Below are 19,123 nucleotides of genomic sequence, written 5' to 3'. Positions count from 1 at the left end.
GACAGAAAAGCCATTGATGCTAGCTGTCAGCCATTTTTTTACCTGCCTAATAAGATATTCTGAACTTTTGAACCAAGTATAGACACAAAGTCAACATAAAAGATACATTGTATCTTCAACTTTATTTTTTATAAAACCAAGTAAACCTCATTATTTAGTAAGGATTTAACAGCTTTGTGTTGTTGGAGTAAAAGAATTTAAAATGATAAATTTCAACAAACTAATTATATATGATAATTTTTATTAATTAGAAAATATAGTTTGTTATTAGATGATAACTTACACGCTTATCATATAACTTATTTTGTCATCTATTAATATCAATTCACCTTATATAGATTTTGATATATAAATTATTTTAATTTAATTAATTATCTCGAATTTGAGTCTTAATATTTTGAGAAAAAATTTTATAGTCGGCAATTAGTCTTGTCTTGAGTGTGATTGCTTTTAATGAAAAATACTTATAATTTAAAAAAAAATAAGTTAAAAAAAACTTCTTGGATGCATTTTCAAGATAGTTTAGACAAAGTTACTTCCTCCCGTCTTATATATTGATCATTCTCAATCGAATCATCAAGACCAAAAAGAGAAGTTAAGTCATTAAACATGTATGAAAATAAAACAAGTTTTTAATTATGTCCCAATATAATTACACATCCAATTAATTTTACTAATAACTAATTAAATACTTATCATAAATTATCATTTCTCACATTCTCTCTCTTCCACGTCATTATTAATATTCACTCATTATTCTACTATCCACATAAATGGATATGAACCAATAACAATCTTCAATCTCAATATTTTTCTTCCCTAATAAAGTGTTGAGAATAGTATAAATGATAGAATTAAAAAATCTTTATTAATAGATTAGCTGGTGACTTATAAATAGGACCAAATATTCCTTCTAGGATGTTACCAATATATAGGACGGGAGGGAGTATTATTTTGGGACCTAAAGGAGAAATGGGAACGAACGGAGTGGTATTGACTCATGCAGTTCATGGGAACGATATCGCCAAGTTTGTAAGCGACGACGATCAAAAGAAATGACGATAACAAAAGCATAAACGATAGTGGCAAAAGTGGTTTCGCGGTAGCTACTGCAACCATGGCTACCAATAATCAATTGTAACTCCAACTCAGCTTCAGTGTTTCAGGATTCGGACTCTGACTCACGGTATCATTATGGAGCTCAAAGCACTTTGCCAAAGGAAACCCAACTTAGAACAATGGTGTGGATCAATAAGGTGTACACAAACTTGAAATCAAAGAGCAGAGAAATGGGGGGGGGGTGGTAACTGTGCGTTGCGTTGAGAGGGAGGGAGAAAGAGCGTTCGATCAATAAGGTGGGAACCTGAAATCAAAGAGTAAAGAGAGAGGGAGGTGGTTGTTGTGTGTTGAGAGGGAGGGAGAGAGAGAGCTGGTGTGTTGTAAGTGGCCGAAGAAATTTAATTTCTTTATTTTTGGTGATAATTTGAAATTTTGTGAAATTACTGTATAAAAATGCTTTATAAAAATGATAGTATTTTAATTATTTTTAAAATTTTCCCATCCAAACAGATTATATTATGAGGAGACATTTTAATATATTTGTTAAAATACTTTACCTAGTTTAATTTTCCCATCCAAACACATTTTAATTTAATTATGATAGCTTCCAACTTAAATTTTAAGTATTTTGTTATTATATATTATTGATTGTCTCGTAAATAAATTAAAAGGGTTTAAGAGAAGAATCGATACTGACTCTAAACCGAAGATGGTTATAACGTGAAATGCTTCCATCGTGATCACTTTCTTCAACTTTTAATCTTCTGATGAATGTTCAAGAGATAATTACAATTTGCAAACAACTCTGTCTAGTAATACACGATCACTAATTTGTATGAATAGGACGGCATTAGCAAGAGTTTCAACCTATATGAATTTTTTTGTCATTCAAAGATCAATTAATTTGTACATAATTACGTATGATAAATGTACCGGGTAAAATATAGTGAATAATAACCATCACTCCACTTAGGTACAATTACTAATACATGGCTACAGGCAATTCATCTTTATATTACACATTAATTATGATCATTCATTTACTGACTTAAGCATAAGAGTTTCTTGAAGAGATCATGATTTGATAAGAATAATTAATAACTTCAAGGGTTTAAATCCTTGTTTTGTTTTCATAAAATAATGTCATGATAGACTTTCTCTCCATTTTAGGCACTTCCTTGTTTGGTTTTGATAAATCTAAAAAAACACAGGTTAAATAGAGTTTCAACTCTTTAATGCATACTATTATTTTGAAGATTTTCTATATTTATTCATTTATTTATTATTGGTACTTTACCCTGTACATTATAAATTTGATGCCACTAAAATTTCAATTGGTGAGAAACTCTCTTTAAGATCTCTTACACCCAATGATAAATTGAGTAATCGCAACCGGATAAAACTATTTACTGTTTAGAACTGTACATTAATCATATGAGTGAATTATTTTTGACAATTCTAGTATATCATCGCTTACCCTTAATTTACTAATATTTAGAGTGACCTCCATTCTATCACACTTTTCTTTGAAAAAAAAAAAGAAAAAGCAACTCAAAATTTTAAACTGTTGCAAATTAATGTTTTTTATCAAATGTAGAAAAGTTAATTAAGTGCGGTCACATAAAAAATAACTTGATGAGCCTTTCCATCAAAAGTCTCTATAGTTATAGGTCTATTGAGCCGGCCACAAGACTGGTTTTCCCATATAGGTGCGTGATGGACCATGTGGATTATTATAAGCATTTTCTTATAATATCATAAGCAATGTTTTGTTAAAATTAATAGCAATCAAAATGGTTAAATTAAATACAAAAATGAGTTATAAAGTTGATTTAACAGTAAGAGAAATAGAGAAAGATGAAAGATCACGGATTCAATTTTTCATTAAAAAAATTAATAATTAATATTTATTGATAAAAAATTAAATAGAATAAGTAAATATACTCCACCGATCTTTCCGGGTATGATGCTGAAATGCCATTATAATAATTATAGTGTTGGATGCATTTTATCACCTTGTATGTTGGACAGAAAAGCCATTGATGCTAGCTGTCAGCCATTTTTTTTACCTGCCTAATAAGATATTCTGAACTTTTGAGCCAAGTATAGACACAAAGTCAACATAAAAGATACATTGTATCTTCAACTTTATTTTTTATAAAACCAAGTAAACCTCATTATTTAGTAAGGATTTAACAGCTTTGTGTTGTTGGAGTAAAAGAATTTAAAATGGTAAATTTCAACAAACTAATTATATATAATAATTTTTTATTAATTAGAAAATATAGTTTGTTATTAGATGATAACTTACATCTCAAATTTGAGTCTTAATATATTGAAAAAAAAATTTATAGTCCGTAGTTAATCTTGTCTAACTTGAGTGTGATTGCTTTAATGAAAAATACTTATAATCTAAAAAATAAGTTAAAAAAAAATTCTTGGATGCATTTTCAAGATAGTTTAGACAAAGTTACTTCCTCTCGTCTTATATATTAATCACTCTCAATCGAATCATCAAGATCAAGAAGGGAAGTTAAGTCATTAAACATGTATGAAAATAAAATGAAGTTTCCAATTATGTCCTAATATAATTACACATCCAATTAATTTCACTAATAACTAATTAAATACTTATCATAAATTACTCTACTATCCGCATAAATGAATATGGACCAATAACAACCTTCAATCTCAATATTTTTCTTCCCTAATCAAGTGTTGAGAATAATATAAATGGCAGAATTTAAAAAAAATTATTAATAGGTTAGTTGGTGATTTATAAATAGAACCAAATATTCCTTCTAGGATGTTATCAATATATAGGATTGAAGGGAGTATTATTTTGGGACCTAAAGATTATAAGGCTTTCAAAATAGTTAAAATAAAATAATATTTTTAAAATATTTCAATTAATTTTTTTTTGCTTAAGTTCTTTGTTTCATACTTTATGAGAAATGTTATTCAATCACAATTTATAATATATAATAAATTTATTAATTTTTAAAATAATTATTTAAAATAATTCAAATAATAATTTTATGAGTAAATAACAGTATAAAACTATTTCATAATATCATTTCATATATATTAAACTTATAATTTATATGGAAATTTTTTTAATGAATACCTCAAATCCCTATGCAACACCTAAAAAGAAAATAAAAATATAGATATGATAAATTTTTTATGTGATAAAAAAAGATAAAAATAAAAATATTAATAAAATGTTTAAAATAAAGAATTGTTTGTATATATTATTCCATTATATGTGACCTAATTTTTCGCACAACCAAAAGTATCTGGGGGCGCTATACTCAGGTGACAAATCCGACAATGTCAACATACTTTTATTATTGAAATTGCTTTTAATGTATCATTTAATATTCGTTACTTTTATTGACATCTTACCAAGAAGAGTATACCAATCAGTTATGAGTTTGAATGGATAAAAAATAAATATTCCTTGCCAGTTTATCATTTTTTATATACGGCAAAGAAATTTCATAAAAACTTTCAAGAAGTTAATAATATTGAATGTATTCAAAATTATTGAACAAATAATTAATCTACCGTTATATAACAAATTTAACCATTTTTTTTAAAAAGAAGATAAATTTGAAAACTATTTTTTCTCACTTAAGCATATGCATTTTCATTTTACATATGATATCGTTTTTTTTTTAAGTTCTTTTTTCTGCTGATTTCTTTTAAGTGCTTACAACAAAAGATATCATTACTCAATTTTTAATAAATAACTAAAATAAATAGAAAATATTATATTCTCTTTAATTTATCTTCATTAAAATGAAGACCCGTTTTAATTATTTAATTAGCGACACCCAAACTAAAGAAGGAAGATGCTTCCTCTAAAAAAAAAGAAGGGAAGTTGCTAAAAAACGAGTGTGCGTTTTGAACAGTCGACGAATTTGCTATTTCAATTAAGTTTTTTTTTTCTCATTTTATTTTTTTAATAATTTAATTAAAATTAATTTATTATATAATTATTCAATCATAGATTAATATAGATGACAGAATTATTAATTTATAACACATAATATTGTGTGTGTATATTATAGTTTTGTTAACTAAATCTAAAAAAATTATAATACATATAATATTATATATGTTTCATTCGTGTATTTTAATAAAACATTTCAAGATTAAAAAGATACTACCTTTATGCTGTTCCACCTTAATGTTAATGTCACATTTTCCAAGAGTTTACTAGTAAATCTCAAACTCAAACTAAACTCAATAAGAAACATGAGTAGTATTTTATAATCGATCTGGATAACTTTATGATTCCTATAATTGTAACTTTTAATAATATTTAACATAAAAGCACCCTCATTAAAAAAAAAAAACTCCTTAAAAAGCACGAGTTCAAATGTGAAAGCAAAATATTCTGAATTACGAGTACTATGCTCTAATGGGCATTTGTGTTAAAAAGCACGACTTTAAATGTGAAAGCAAAATATGCTGTTTGCATAACGGATTCTAAGGTGAAGTTTCAACTTTAGTGTCTCATGGGTGAGATTCATTTTTTCCCGGCTTTAACCAGTTTTTAATTTATTAAATTTATGAAAATGCCCCAATTTTTTAAGACTTCTTTACTATCCTATATTGGATATTATAAAAGAAAACCCATCGGCACAAAATTGTTTAATTCCCCAAGTAAGCTTATCTTTATATTACTATATTTTTTTTTAATGGTCGATGCTTGTTTATAACCCCATTCTCCCGAAATAGTGATGGTTGACGGTAGTTTCTTTGAAATTCATGAGCTAAGGTGTGTGTGCGTGTGGATATTGAAATGTTTGGTCTTCTTGACTTAGCAGGGTGCGTCACTATGACCTATTCGAAACCAAGGTGAAGGTGTGAAGCTCATTCACATTCCTCATAAGATTTTACTAATTCAAGGTTAGCTCATTGCATCACCGTATCCTACATCTTTGGAATTTTTCATCTCCTTCTTCTTTAAAACGAAAAATAAACTAAAATTAATTAAACATGCAACGAATAAATACGTAAGTAAAATATGGAGATTCAAAAAACAATTCAACTTGCTATTTTTTGGTTTGACATCGACAACAAAAGATCGAATCTCCCATATTAGCCAGCCATTCTTCGTTTTCCCCTTTCTAAATTCACTTTACATTTTTGCATATTTGCCCAAAATCTTCTTTAATATTGTGGTCAAAGGGTAAATTTTAAATCACAGTTTCAAACGGTACCCGGTGAAAAATCTCAGCCGCTGAATATTAAATTAATATATCCAACGGTCACCGGTGACGCAAGAAAGTTAAAAGTTCACCTTAGAATCCGTTCTGTTTGCATATCCAGAGTTTTGTAGCAAAACTCAAAAACGCATTTGCTTTTTCCTCCCCCGGTCATTCTCTAATACCTTTGCATGTACATCCATACTATTTATACATATAGAGTAACGATTTCTTGGATCAGAGTTCTCAAAGGAAATTAATAATACTAAATCTCTAAGCCTATCTCTGCATCATGATTACCCCTGTCGTTCGACGCATTTCAGAATGCTTCGTCAAACCACATGGTTTAACCGAAATGTCAAACCAAACATGTCATTTAACCCATTGGGATATTGCTATGTTGTCTATGCACTATATCCAGAAGGGTCTACTCTTTAAGAAACCCACCCCACTTGTTGATCGACATGATTTCATTGGGAATCTGTTGGGAAAGCTCAAACACTCTCTTTCTCTCACCCTCTCCCATTTCTATCCATTAGCCGGTCGCCTTGTCACCCACCAAACCCAAAACCCTCCCTCTTACACTGTTTCCGTTGATTGCAAAAATAGTGATGGAGCCAGATTCATCTATGCAACTCTGGATATGACCATATCTGATATCCTCTCCCCAGTTGACATCCCACTCGTTGTTCAGTCATTGTTTGACCACCACAAAGCACTCAACCATGATGGCCACACCATGCCCCTGTTGTCCATCCAAGTCACTGAGCTAGTTGATGGTGTTTTCATAGGTTGTTCCATGAACCACTCTGTCGGTGATGGCACTTCTTATTGGAACTTTTTCAATACATGGTCTCACATCTTTCAAGCTCAAGCTCAAGGCCATGAAACTGATCTTCCCATTTCACACCGACCCATTCACAGTCGCTGGTTTCCTAATGATTGTGCTCCACCAATCAATCTTCCTTTCAAACACCATGACGAGTTTATCAGCAGATTTGAAGCACCCTTGATGAGGGAGAGAGTTTTCCAGTTTTCAGCAGAGTCTATTGCAAAACTGAAAGCAAAGGCCAACATGGAGTCCAATACCACCAAAATCTCTTCGTTTCAATCCCTATCAGCCCATGTTTGGAGATCCATAACTCGTGCATGCTCCCTACCATATGAGCAAAGAACAAGTTGCAGGTTAACCGCAAACAGTCGAACAAGAATGGAACCACCTCTGCCTCAGGAATACTTTGGAAACTCAGTTAATAGAGTGAGTGCAGAAACAACAGTAGGGGAATTACTTGAGAATGATTTAGGATGGGCTGCATGGAAGTTGCACATGGCTGTTGCAAACCATAACAACAAAGTGGTGTTGCAATCACTCAAAGAGTGGTTACAGTCTCCTTTGATCTATCAAATTGGTCAAGCCATGGACCCGTACGTTGTGTTGATAAGTAGCTCACCCAGGTTCAACATGTATGGGAATGAGTTTGGAATGGGAAAAGCAGTGGCGGCAAGAAGTGGATATGCGAACAAATTTGATGGAAAAGTGACATCATACCCAGGTCGTGAAGGAGGGGGAAGCATCGATTTGGAAGTGGGCCTTTTACCACATATAATGAGCGCTCTTGAATCAGACAGGGAGTTTATGAATGCTGTTTCGGTTTCCAATCTCTGATGCTCGTTTGCTAAAATGTTCGCAGTATTTGGCAGTTCAACAGCTCAAATATGATTATTTCTGTCATTTTAAACGCTGTTAAATCTTTATTAGTGAAGTGATGCATTTATCTTCTAAGCAATAGATTTTTCGCTCCTCCCACGGAGAAATATCTAGGCTCCCTTGCGCAATGATTGTTGAGTTTTTGTCACATGAAAGAAATATATGTTTTAGAGAATAGTTTTCTAAGGATTGAAGGAAATTGCGTTATTTGATTGGAAACAACACAAATACAAATTCAACAACTATATACAAGGAAATGAGGGAACTCCCATAATCATAAGATATCATATGAATAACATAAAACACGAAAATTCCAAAAATCCTATGACAGGAAAAACATAATAACATGGAACTAAGAAACTCTCGTTGACTGATAAGATCAGAATCAAAGATGTTCAGAGTGAACCAAGCGTGTTGATTGATGCTATTGTCGCGTCTAGAGTGGATGCATATAAGATTCTGGCGGAAATCGCCTCTAGTGGTGTTGGTGATGGAAACATTTTCATTTTCAAAATTTTGGCGGTTAAAAATATTGTCATTTTTAATATTGTTGCAGTGTTAGAGAATTTAGAATTAATGGAGTTTGATGGTTTAACAATTTTCTTTTATATGGCACAAATATCCTAGCATTTGATACAAGAAGATTAAAACAATTAAAATGATTGAATAAGTGTTTGATGTATCATATATCTTCAAACATCTGATTTTTCAGCATCGTATATCTCTAAGTTTTTATGCATCAAGATTATAATGACGCAATAAGTCCCACCACTACAAAGAATACCCACATAAAATGTAAAGTGCAACGCGTACTATCATATCAATGTCATTATAGTCAATGCAAACGACGCTAACCTTTTTTTTAATGAAGCCGCAGCACCCCAACGAAGTTCCAAACCAGATCTGGAATTTAACAGATTGGGATATTGCTATGTTGTCTACCAACTATATTCAGAAGGGCCTTCTCTTCAAGAAGCCAGCAACTCTTGTTGATCAACAAGATTTCATGGAAAATCTGTTGGAGAAGCTCAAACGCTCTCTTTCTCTCACCCTCTCCCATTTCTATCCTTTGGCTCTGGTCGCCGAGTCACCCACCAAACCCAAGACCCTCCCTCTTATTCTGTTTTCGCTGATTGCGACGTCAACAGTGATGGAGCCAGATTCATCCATGCAGCTCTGGATATGACCATATCTGATATCCTCTCCCCAGTTGACGTCCCACTCGTTTGTTCAGCCATTGTTTGACCAACACAAAGCACTCAACCATGATGACTACACCATGCCCCTGTTGTCCATCCAAGTCACTGAACTAGTTGATGCTGTTTTCATAGGTTGTTCCATGAACCACGTTATTGGCCATGCAACTGATGTGCCCATCGACAATCGTTGGTTTCCAAAAGATTGCGCTCCACCAATAAATCTCCCTTTCAAGCATCATGACGAGATTATTAGCAGATATGAAACACCCTTGCTGAGAGAGAGAAGCTTTCACTTTTCAGCAGAATCTATTGCAAAACTGAAAGCAAAGGCCAACTCGGAGTCCAATACCCCCAAAATCTCTTCGTTCCAATCATTATCAGCGCTTGTTTGGAGATCCAACTTGCAGGTTGGCCGCAAATAATCGATCAAGAATACTTTGGAAATTCAATTCATGTAGTGAGTGCAGAAACCACGAAAAGGGATTGCTTGAGAAAGGTCTAGGATGGGCAGCATGGAAGTTGCACCAGGCTGTTGCTAGAGTGGTGCTGCAATCTCTCAAAGTGTGGTTAGAGTCTCCTTTCGTAATTCAAATAGGTCGTTTCTTTGACCCCCTACTGTGTGATGATGGGTGGCTCGCCCAGGTTAAGTGTGTATGGAAATGAATTTGGAATGGGAAAAGCGGTGGCGGCAAGAAGTGGTAATGCCAACAAATTTGATGGGAAAGTGACATCATAGCCAGGCCGTGAAGGAGGTGGAAGCATTGCTGGAATCAGATGAGGAGTTCATGAATGCAGTTTCGGTGTCTAATCCCTTGTACTAGTTCACTAATCTGCCTTGTGCTTCACAGTACTCATCCTTAAAATAAGATCATTTGTATTTTACTAAGGTGTTTTTATTTATCTTTTAAGGAGAAATATCACTTAGTAATTTGTATTCATTAATAAAGTATTTTTAATTTTTTCCTCTTTCATTTGCCTTAAGTTTTTTTTTTATCACATTCTGAATTGTATTTCTTTATTTCTTTCTCTTATTGTTTAATGTTTTCCCTTATAACTTTATCAATAAAGAAAAATAATAGATGTTTAAATTTTTTTTTTGTAATATTAAGGTGTTAATATATAGTTATTTAATCAAGAAGTGGTCATTTTCAAATAATTTACCAATATGTGATGATTTAACTAGTGGTTAACAAAATTATCACTTAAGATGAATAAAAATATATTTTATTTTTATATGATCAAATAAATATAAAAATTTATGAGAATAAAATTATTATCTTTAAATTTTATAGGAATTCTAAATCCTAAACTAATAAATTAATACTTGTTGATAAAAAATTAGTGTTGGAATAAAATCACATTTGATAAATTTATAAGCATGATTTTAATGAAAAAAGAGGAGAAAAAATAAATAGAAGAAGAAGAAAAACTCAAAAACTTATAAGGATAGTTTAATCCCAGTTAGATGTAAATAAATATACTTTTCATGAATTCTTTTATTATTTTATTTTGATCGTTATTTTAGTATGATTTTAAAATAACCTATAGTGGTATGTATTATATAATCTAATCATGATATTGATTATTTAAATTATTAATTTTTTTTTGCAAATTAAACCTGAGAACTTTATAGCAATTTTTTAATTTTAGTTTTAATTTAATATTTTATTAAAAGACCATTTTATTCATAATGTTTTAATTCAATCCCTAATTTTCTAAAATATGAATGCTAGACTGTGACTCCGTCTTCTTCCTCCTAATGAAATCCCCATTTAAAGTTTCGACCCATAGGAGACGATTGTTTTGGGTTATCACCATTTAATCCCCATTTAATTTGGATAGAAAATTGCAAATAATGCAAACGAATCAGACAAAGAAAAGTAAGAAATTAGACTTGAACGTGCAGTTATTTTCTTAACTCTGATCTGCATTCGAGATGGATTTTGAATCCTCAACTGCCAACGGGTGTTTTACAACATTATTACACACACAAACGAAATTAAATCAGAGAAAGAAAAACGAAAAGAGGAGGAAGAAGACGGAATCACTAAGGCTAGGAATTAGGAAAGTAGGGATTGAATTAGAAAAATTAGAGATAAAGTCATATTTTAATAAAACATTAAATTAAAAATTAAAATATAAAATTTGTTATAAGATCTTCAGATTTAAATTACAAAAAGAAAAATTTAAATTTAATTTGTTAATGTGATTAAATAATTTACATGATGACGTTTTATGATTGAAATTAATGTAATATCCATGGGAACCTAAGTAACAGCCTTTTATTTTATAGAAAAATAAAGCCAAACACTTGCAAAACGGATGCAACGTCTCCTAGATGCTGGAGTGGAGTCCCACCCACGCCACTAAGAAAATAAGCAAGTTTTTCCATGATGGCTCCACAATCGAGTCAAATTATATGTTTCTCACACATCAGTTTATTGTGATCTTCTAGCTAGGAGGAATTATACCGTGTCAGATTCATTAGATTTTAAATGAACGATTGAAAATTTGTATCTTTTTGTTTTTCCCAATTTAATCCTATCCCTATCCCCTTCTCTCTCACTTGGAGATTACGAACCTTCGAAAGCACTCAACAATGGCCGTCAAATTTCAACACACAAAAAAAAAACACCAAACACCAGTCAACAACATCACCATCACCACCACTTTCTCTTCCACAACCCTCCTCCAATCGTCGGCACCACTGTCAAAGTCGTCGCTCCTTTGCATCGCTGCTTCAGAGTTCAGACCTCCATATGTTTTCAGCACTAAGAGCCAACGCGGCGACGACACCACTGTGGCCACAACAACGTCATCGAAGAAGGAACCACCGCAGCATACCAGGAAACCCACCACTAACCATCACAAGCCATTATCGCGCCGCAACGACAAGTCTCGCTCTTTTTCTCGGATATGGAAGCTAGAAATTACCCCTCTTCCTCGAATTAAAAAAAAAAAAAACAGATACACCCAAATAATCAGCGACCGACTTCTCCCTCGACCTCGACCCCGACCAAGATCCTCTTCAGCCTCTGTCTCTCTGACGTCAACCACCACGTCACCAATGTCGTTATCATTGAGGTTAAAATGAACTTCTAATTCTAGGAGCAACTAAAATTGTTTAGCTTATCCAAAAAATTAATTTTAACATATGCATAAATTAATTTTAGCATATGAAAAAACTTTTTTTTCTATAAGTGTTTGTATATTTATTTCTTATTTACTATTTTTCCATTTTAACCTACTTATGTATTATAAGTTAGGAATATATAATTTGGAGAGTGAAGAGACTCCTAATCTTATTCTCTCAATTAAATATTCTCAACATTCTTTTTATTTTCTCTTATGAATATGTATTTCACACATTTCTTTCACAATTAGCTAGAAAATTATCTCTTTCAATTGTCTGAGTATATACAAACTTATATTATAAAGATTAAAAATGAACAAAAAGAATTTACAAAAATCAAAATTTGAAAAATATCATCTTATAGAAACTAAAGTTAAAAAAATGAATTTATAGGGATAAAAAATTAAAAAACGCTAATTTACAGGGGCCAAGAATATATTAAGCCTTATTTGTATACTTGAAATTTTTAATTGCCCATTTCTTTCAACTTATCCTATTTTGTTTGACACAGGACTTGACAGACGAAGCGTGTGTTTAGTTTTAAAAGAGATCAACAAGGACATGGATTATGCAGCTGCAGCCAGCCTCTCTACAATTTCTCTCCGTGTCAGCGTGTCTATTTTCTCTGACCTTTCTTCGTTTCACTATCATATATCTTACTTTATTTTTTTTTCATTTTTTTGTCCTTTTTTTTATTGTAGAAGCATGTACACAAAATATGCTATTACCTAGCTCATTGGAATTCTTTTTACGTAATATGCATGACGTAATGATAATTTCCTTGAACAAAAATGCTACTCAATAAACGCAAGACGTACACCAAATATTAACGAATTGAATTGATGTATAACAATTTATCGAATTTTGTCACAGTAATTATATCCAAATTGAACAAGATATATTCGTGCGTACCTTAAAAATTATCAATCTTATCACAAATGGAACAATTAATTATATCGGTGGGCAACGTCCAACACCACTAGAAGTTGTCTGCTGATAGTTATATGGTGCTTTCCGTGTTCAAGCAACGTTGCAGCCGTTACAAATAGGATTACCAGCCATGCATATATGGCTAGAAACTCATTTGGGTTTCCTACGGCTATTTGAGAATGAGAAAAACATTGAGCAGATAAGAGATGAAGGAGTGGGGGAGAATACGGGTGGTGAAGAAAGGGAGGAGGGTAGTGTGTGATACGTAAGTAGGAATGAGGTTGTCAGTAGTGTGTTGAGGACACGGCAGTGGTGAGTGCCATATATTGAATGATAAGAACGGAAAACATCATTTTTTAACAAAATTAGAAGAAAAATAAAGTTTAAATACATATTAATATTTGCAACAATTAACATAAAAATTATATATTACAGTAAACAAAAAATATATTTAAACTAAATTTACAATACATGTAGTAATGGTTAAGATATTCTATGTAATACATCATCATTTAACAAAGTATCATTGAATTAAAAAAAAATTTACTCACATTTTAAGAAAAAGTTAGACTATAATTAAATAAAAATATTTTCATGTATTAATAAAAACCTAATATATTTATTAGAATTATTAAAAGCAGTATAAAAAAATTTAAAAATGTGAAAAGAATTTTTTATATATAAGAATTCAATTTGTAAAATATTTCTATACAGACATTCAATAAAAAAAATGAACTTATTTTCACATCATATTATTAAATCGGATAATGAAATGAAATAGTCAAATCTTATTGGATATATGTATAACAAATGTATATAGATTTTTTATCAAAAAATATTAATAGTTAATTTTTTTCTCGAATTAAATACTAATTTCACTCAAGGTAATTGTTGTTAATCAAAAAAAAAATTGACATACAAAAAGAATTGAATATAAATTCTCTAGGTAAGTTTTGTTAAAGTAATATAGTCTTACACCATTATATTAAGGTGTGTAACCGTTGTCAATCCTTTAATTTTAATGAATTATTAATTATTAATTTATTAATTTATACGGATTAAATTCTATCTTCAATACATTATCATATTTGTAAAGATTAAATTTTTAATTATAATACTCTGGATTGTCAATATTAGTTACAGTACAGTCGTTGGGGAAAAAAATTAAAGTTATATTTGAGGATATTATCAATTATACTACTTAATTTCACACCATTATCCGACTTAAGTTTACTAATTTAGTGTGTTCAGTGATCAATTAATTGCTAAAAATTATTACTTGATAAGTGGTAATATCTACGGAAAATGGCTAAGGATAATAGATGTCCACATAATCACGTTTGTAGAAATCAGAATATTAAATGCCTGTCTATCTTAAATTTGGGAAGCATGTAAGCACGACTACTCCTTGCATAATTTCAGTGTAATTTCTCTTTCCGGGCCTTTTAGCTCCGTTGAATGTAAAAAAAAAATTAAAATTAACATCAGTTAAGAAAAAATACTTAATATTAGTTTTAAATTGTTGTTTAATCAAGTGATGTTAAAAGTGAAACACTTTAACATCAATTTTAAAACTGAAATTAAGAATGAAATTCGATATCAAGATGTGTAGAAGAAATTAATGTTGAAAGTACATTAATAGTTATACTTTTATTATTATATTTTAAGAAATAAACACCCATAATTATCATTTTATCTCTATTAAGGCTTAAACTTTTTTTATTATAATAATTCCTTTTGTTATCTTGTTGTTGATAATTAAAAAAAAATGCATAATCTATGACCATGAGATTGGAAATACTCATAGTTAACAATGTAGTTATATTTGACAAAATTAACTTAAAAAGATAGTTAGAAGTTGAAAGGTTACTTATTAAATTAAATTATAAGTGTTCGATAAAATTAATTGTTGAAGTAATTAAAAAATAATAAAATTATAATTTATTTTAAAAAAATAAATAAAAAATTTGATAAATATATTAAAGATAAAAATAAAAGAAAATATGAAAAACTAGAAACTGATATTTTAAAAATTTTTACTAGTAATATTTTAAAAAATACTAGAAACTATTGAGAAACTAATAAAAAAGTTTATTTATCAAATAATTAAATAAATTTTTCAACTAATAAAAAAAACTATTGCTCAACATAATGTTAATATCCTTGATATTTACAGGTGTGGACTGAACATATACGTGCAAATTAAGAATACATGCTCGCGGGCTTGTATAATGACCATAATTAACTCGGGTTATTGTTATTTTCGTTTCTATTTTTTCTAACTATACTTCCCTTTTTTAAAAAGAGAAAATAAAATTATTTAAATAATCTTTTTTTAGACTTTCTTTTCTCTCTAGCATACTCTATTTCATAACAACATATTTTTCTCTCTTTCACTCCCTTCATCTCCCTTCAATATCTCTTGTCTCCATCTTCCTTTATTTCCCTCTTACTCAGTCTCTTGCCCTATATATTGTTAGATTTTCTCATCCTCCAAACTCTAATGTAGTATATTTATGTTCTCAACTAATTAAATTTCTCCATTGCTTTATTTTTGTCCACTCACACAATACCATTAATGCTTCTCATTTCATATATGCATATATGTAGTAGCATAGAATTAGATCTTAAATTTATTCAAGTAGTTTTTTAGAGTCATTCAGATTAAAGGATCAATATCAATTACATGTTTTATCAACTTCAATTGTTTTACTTTTGTACAATTTTTTCTTTATAGAATTTTTAATGGTTCTAGTATTTTGTTTTAATTTTTCTTAATGTTTTGTTAAACATCATGAAAAGTATTTTCATAGTATTATTTTTTAACATTCTGAAAAAGTATTTTCCGGAACACAAAAAGAATAGTTTAAAAAATACTTTTTGAAATGTTAAAAATAAAATTATGTTTCGGAGAAAAAGAATAGTTTAGAAAATACCTTTTGAAATGTTAAAAATAAAAGTATTTTCGAGAACACAAAAAGAATAGTTTAGAAAATACTTTTTGAAATGTTAAAAATAAAAGTATTTTCTAGAACACAAAAAGAATAGTTTAAAAAATACTTTTTAAAATGTTAAAAATAAAATTATGTTTCGGAGAGTATATTTCAGAATGTCAAAAACAAAACATTGTTCTGAAGAATACATTCCATAATAATGGTTATGTATCAAGGGATATGTATGATAGTAAGAAAATCAAATGAGAGTATACTTAGCAGAAAAGAGCAGAGTGGATATAGCAATGGGATTGGTTAAATGCTGCATATATATGCGGAAAATTTTGGCAGATTTCCATGTGCTTATCTGAAGAGCAAGCTGGAATTTGTTTAAAGGCATCCCTACAATCCTTTAATTTACAAGCTCCATCAATGAATGTGTGATTCTGTGTATGAATCAAGGTATTGTATAGCAGTATTGGGATTCCATACTTACAGCACACACAGCTCAACATAAAGAATTGCTGAAGGCAGAAATATAATTTTGGCTTAAAGTTAACAAGCTAATTTTTTTTTTCTTTGTCAATTCAAGCGATAATGATAATATAATTTTTCCAAGTAAATAGAAAAATGCAATTCAGGAGACGATACAGTTGGACTTTGTAATATCAGAAAATTCAGCGGAGTATAAACTCATTAAACTGACTAGAATTAGTATCGTCTAATTGCAAAAATAAATTTTAGATTATTAATATAAATTATGAAAATAATTAAGTTTATGCTATTTTAATTTAGATATTAGCCACGTTGCTATATCCCTATGATATTAATTTATGCTTACTTGGTGTCCATATGAGAGATCCCTATGTTATGTGGTAAATTAAACCTTATCCACACAGAAAGGAACTGTTTTTCACTCCGCTGTTCATGATTCCATTTGATGTAACAAGCATGGCCGGATTCCATATGCTCTTACATGCTTTTGTCATTAAAATGCACCAGAAACCTCTTCTTCCAGTTCACAATATTGTAAAGTGTAAATATAATCAGCAATATATATATATATATATATATATATATATATATATATAGAAATTTATTATTTTTCATTTCTTAAAAAATATAAATAATATAATATTATTTGATTATATAAAATATAATTATAATTATATTATTACAATACAAAATATATAAATGTAATAATTTTTGCGATAGTATAAAATATATCAATATTTGAATATATTATTTTTTTATACAAAATTTTAAATGAGGGAAAGACGTGTCCCTTTGTAAGGTCAGAAAAGACTATCAATCTTAACAAACATTTACAATAAATTTTACATATCGTTGAATACTTGAACCTAAATCACAGCTAGTGTTTATAGTGCAATTATAGTTTATCAATTAGTTTATATAATAATAATAATAATAATAATAATATACAATGCGATAACTTTGGGAAAAAAATATTGTTTGGTCAACACACTCAGTATAAATAAAACAGATGTTAAGTTATTATTTTTTAAAAAGTAAGTAATTACTTTTTGGGTAAAATATGTTTAAGATCCCTCTAAAATTTTGAAAAATATTAATTTTATTTTAATAATTTTTTTTATTAATTTAATATATGTAAAAACAAAAAATATTTTTATTTGATGCTTTATATAAATTTCATTAAATAGTCCCCTGTTAATTATTTCTTTAAGTGCATTCAAAATACACCAAGGAAAGATGAGAAAAACTTATGAAGACTAAAATTAATACTTTCTCTTTCTTAGCTTATTTTTTACTCATCTTTCTCTTTCTTGTTTATTTTTTACACCAAATGTTTTATCACCGAAAATCAACAAAATTGTTTTATTTTTTACATAAACTAAATTAATAAAAAAACTTATGAGAATAAAATTAATAATTTTTAAATTTTAGATTACATCATTCATATTTTACCCTTAATTTTCTTAATCAGGTACAATCTAAAAAAAAATCATTAATATTATAAAAACATATATAAATCAATAAAGTTAATGTCCCAAATCTTCCTCTCTCTCTTTCTTACTTGGTCAACGTCATTTTTATTTGTTTATTTCTATTTATAAATGTATATCAAATAAGTACTAAATGCAATCTTAATTTCTTTCCTTTAAAATAAACTCATTTAGTCTTCAAAATTGCAAAAGTCAATTAGTTAACTTATTGAATTTATAAAATATTCTTTATTTCAATAATTTATTTTTTATTGTAAAATAGCAGTAAAATAAAAATAACCCACCGTACTAACACAGCACAATAAACAAGAAAGAGAAAGATGAGTCCTTGGCATGGTGTAGATGTGAACACAAAAGGGAGATGGGGGCTGCATTCAGCAGAACCTCCAACACCGATAATTTATTAACATCATTATTATTTGCTTTGTTTGGGGACAGAGCCAGACCCATATGGATTGAGTAAGGTCAGAGCTAAAGATACAGACCTCACCTCCCCTCATTTGGTAAGCGCCCAAACAGGGCAGAGGGCACCCACTTTCTCATTACAGAAATTACCACCTATTAATTACTGTTACTAATAATATTATCTGTTCTTACATGCCTAATTACCAATCTAATAGTAATTTCATTTCTTCTCCTTTCCATTAATTTAATTTAGGAGGTGTATTGAATGTGAATTTTAAAAAGTATGTAAAAATATTATGACTTATTAATTTTTTTTATAAAATTTTAATAGATTTATATCCTAAGAATTTAAAAGATTTGAAATTTTTTTTATAAATTTATAAGATTGGAAAGAATTATGTGATTTTTCAGAAATGTATTTAAAATTACAAGAAAATAATTTAACAAAGTATCAAGAGTTGGAATAAAATTGTTTGATAAATATTTTATTCTTTAAAATTTGATGAAATTTATTAAAATTTGTATATTTTAAAAAACTAAAAGACTTTTTAT

At 29.3% G+C, this 19,123-nt stretch overlaps 2 protein-coding genes and 1 pseudogene across 2 annotated transcripts; all 3 read left to right on the top strand.

Moving 5' to 3' along the window:
• The first annotated feature begins 6,485 nt into the window (after nucleotides 1-6,485).
• On the top strand, nucleotides 6,486-8,180 carry LOC114414730 (uncharacterized acetyltransferase At3g50280-like). Its single transcript, XM_028379113.1, has one exon. It carries the CDS (start codon nucleotides 6,571-6,573, stop codon nucleotides 7,942-7,944), a length of 1,374 nt encoding a protein of 457 aa, XP_028234914.1. The 5' UTR covers nucleotides 6,486-6,570; the 3' UTR covers nucleotides 7,945-8,180.
• Nucleotides 8,181-8,462: 282 nt separating this feature from the next.
• On the top strand, nucleotides 8,463-10,075 carry LOC114414731 (annotated as a pseudogene).
• A 1,433-nt stretch (nucleotides 10,076-11,508) lies between these two features.
• LOC114413990 lies at nucleotides 11,509-13,118 on the top strand. Its single transcript, XM_028378373.1, has 2 exons — nucleotides 11,509-12,269; nucleotides 12,830-13,118. The coding sequence occupies exons 1-2, from the start codon at nucleotides 11,785-11,787 to the stop codon at nucleotides 12,834-12,836; spliced, it is 492 nt and encodes a 163-aa protein (XP_028234174.1). The 5' UTR covers nucleotides 11,509-11,784; the 3' UTR covers nucleotides 12,837-13,118.
• The last annotated feature ends 6,005 nt before the right edge of the window (nucleotides 13,119-19,123 follow it).

The sequence above is a fragment of the Glycine soja genome, chromosome 6 (genome assembly GCF_004193775.1).
Source record: "Glycine soja cultivar W05 chromosome 6, ASM419377v2, whole genome shotgun sequence".
In the NCBI taxonomy this organism is placed as follows: Eukaryota; Viridiplantae; Streptophyta; class Magnoliopsida; order Fabales; family Fabaceae; genus Glycine; species Glycine soja.
This window is presented reverse-complemented; position numbering and strand designations above follow the sequence as displayed.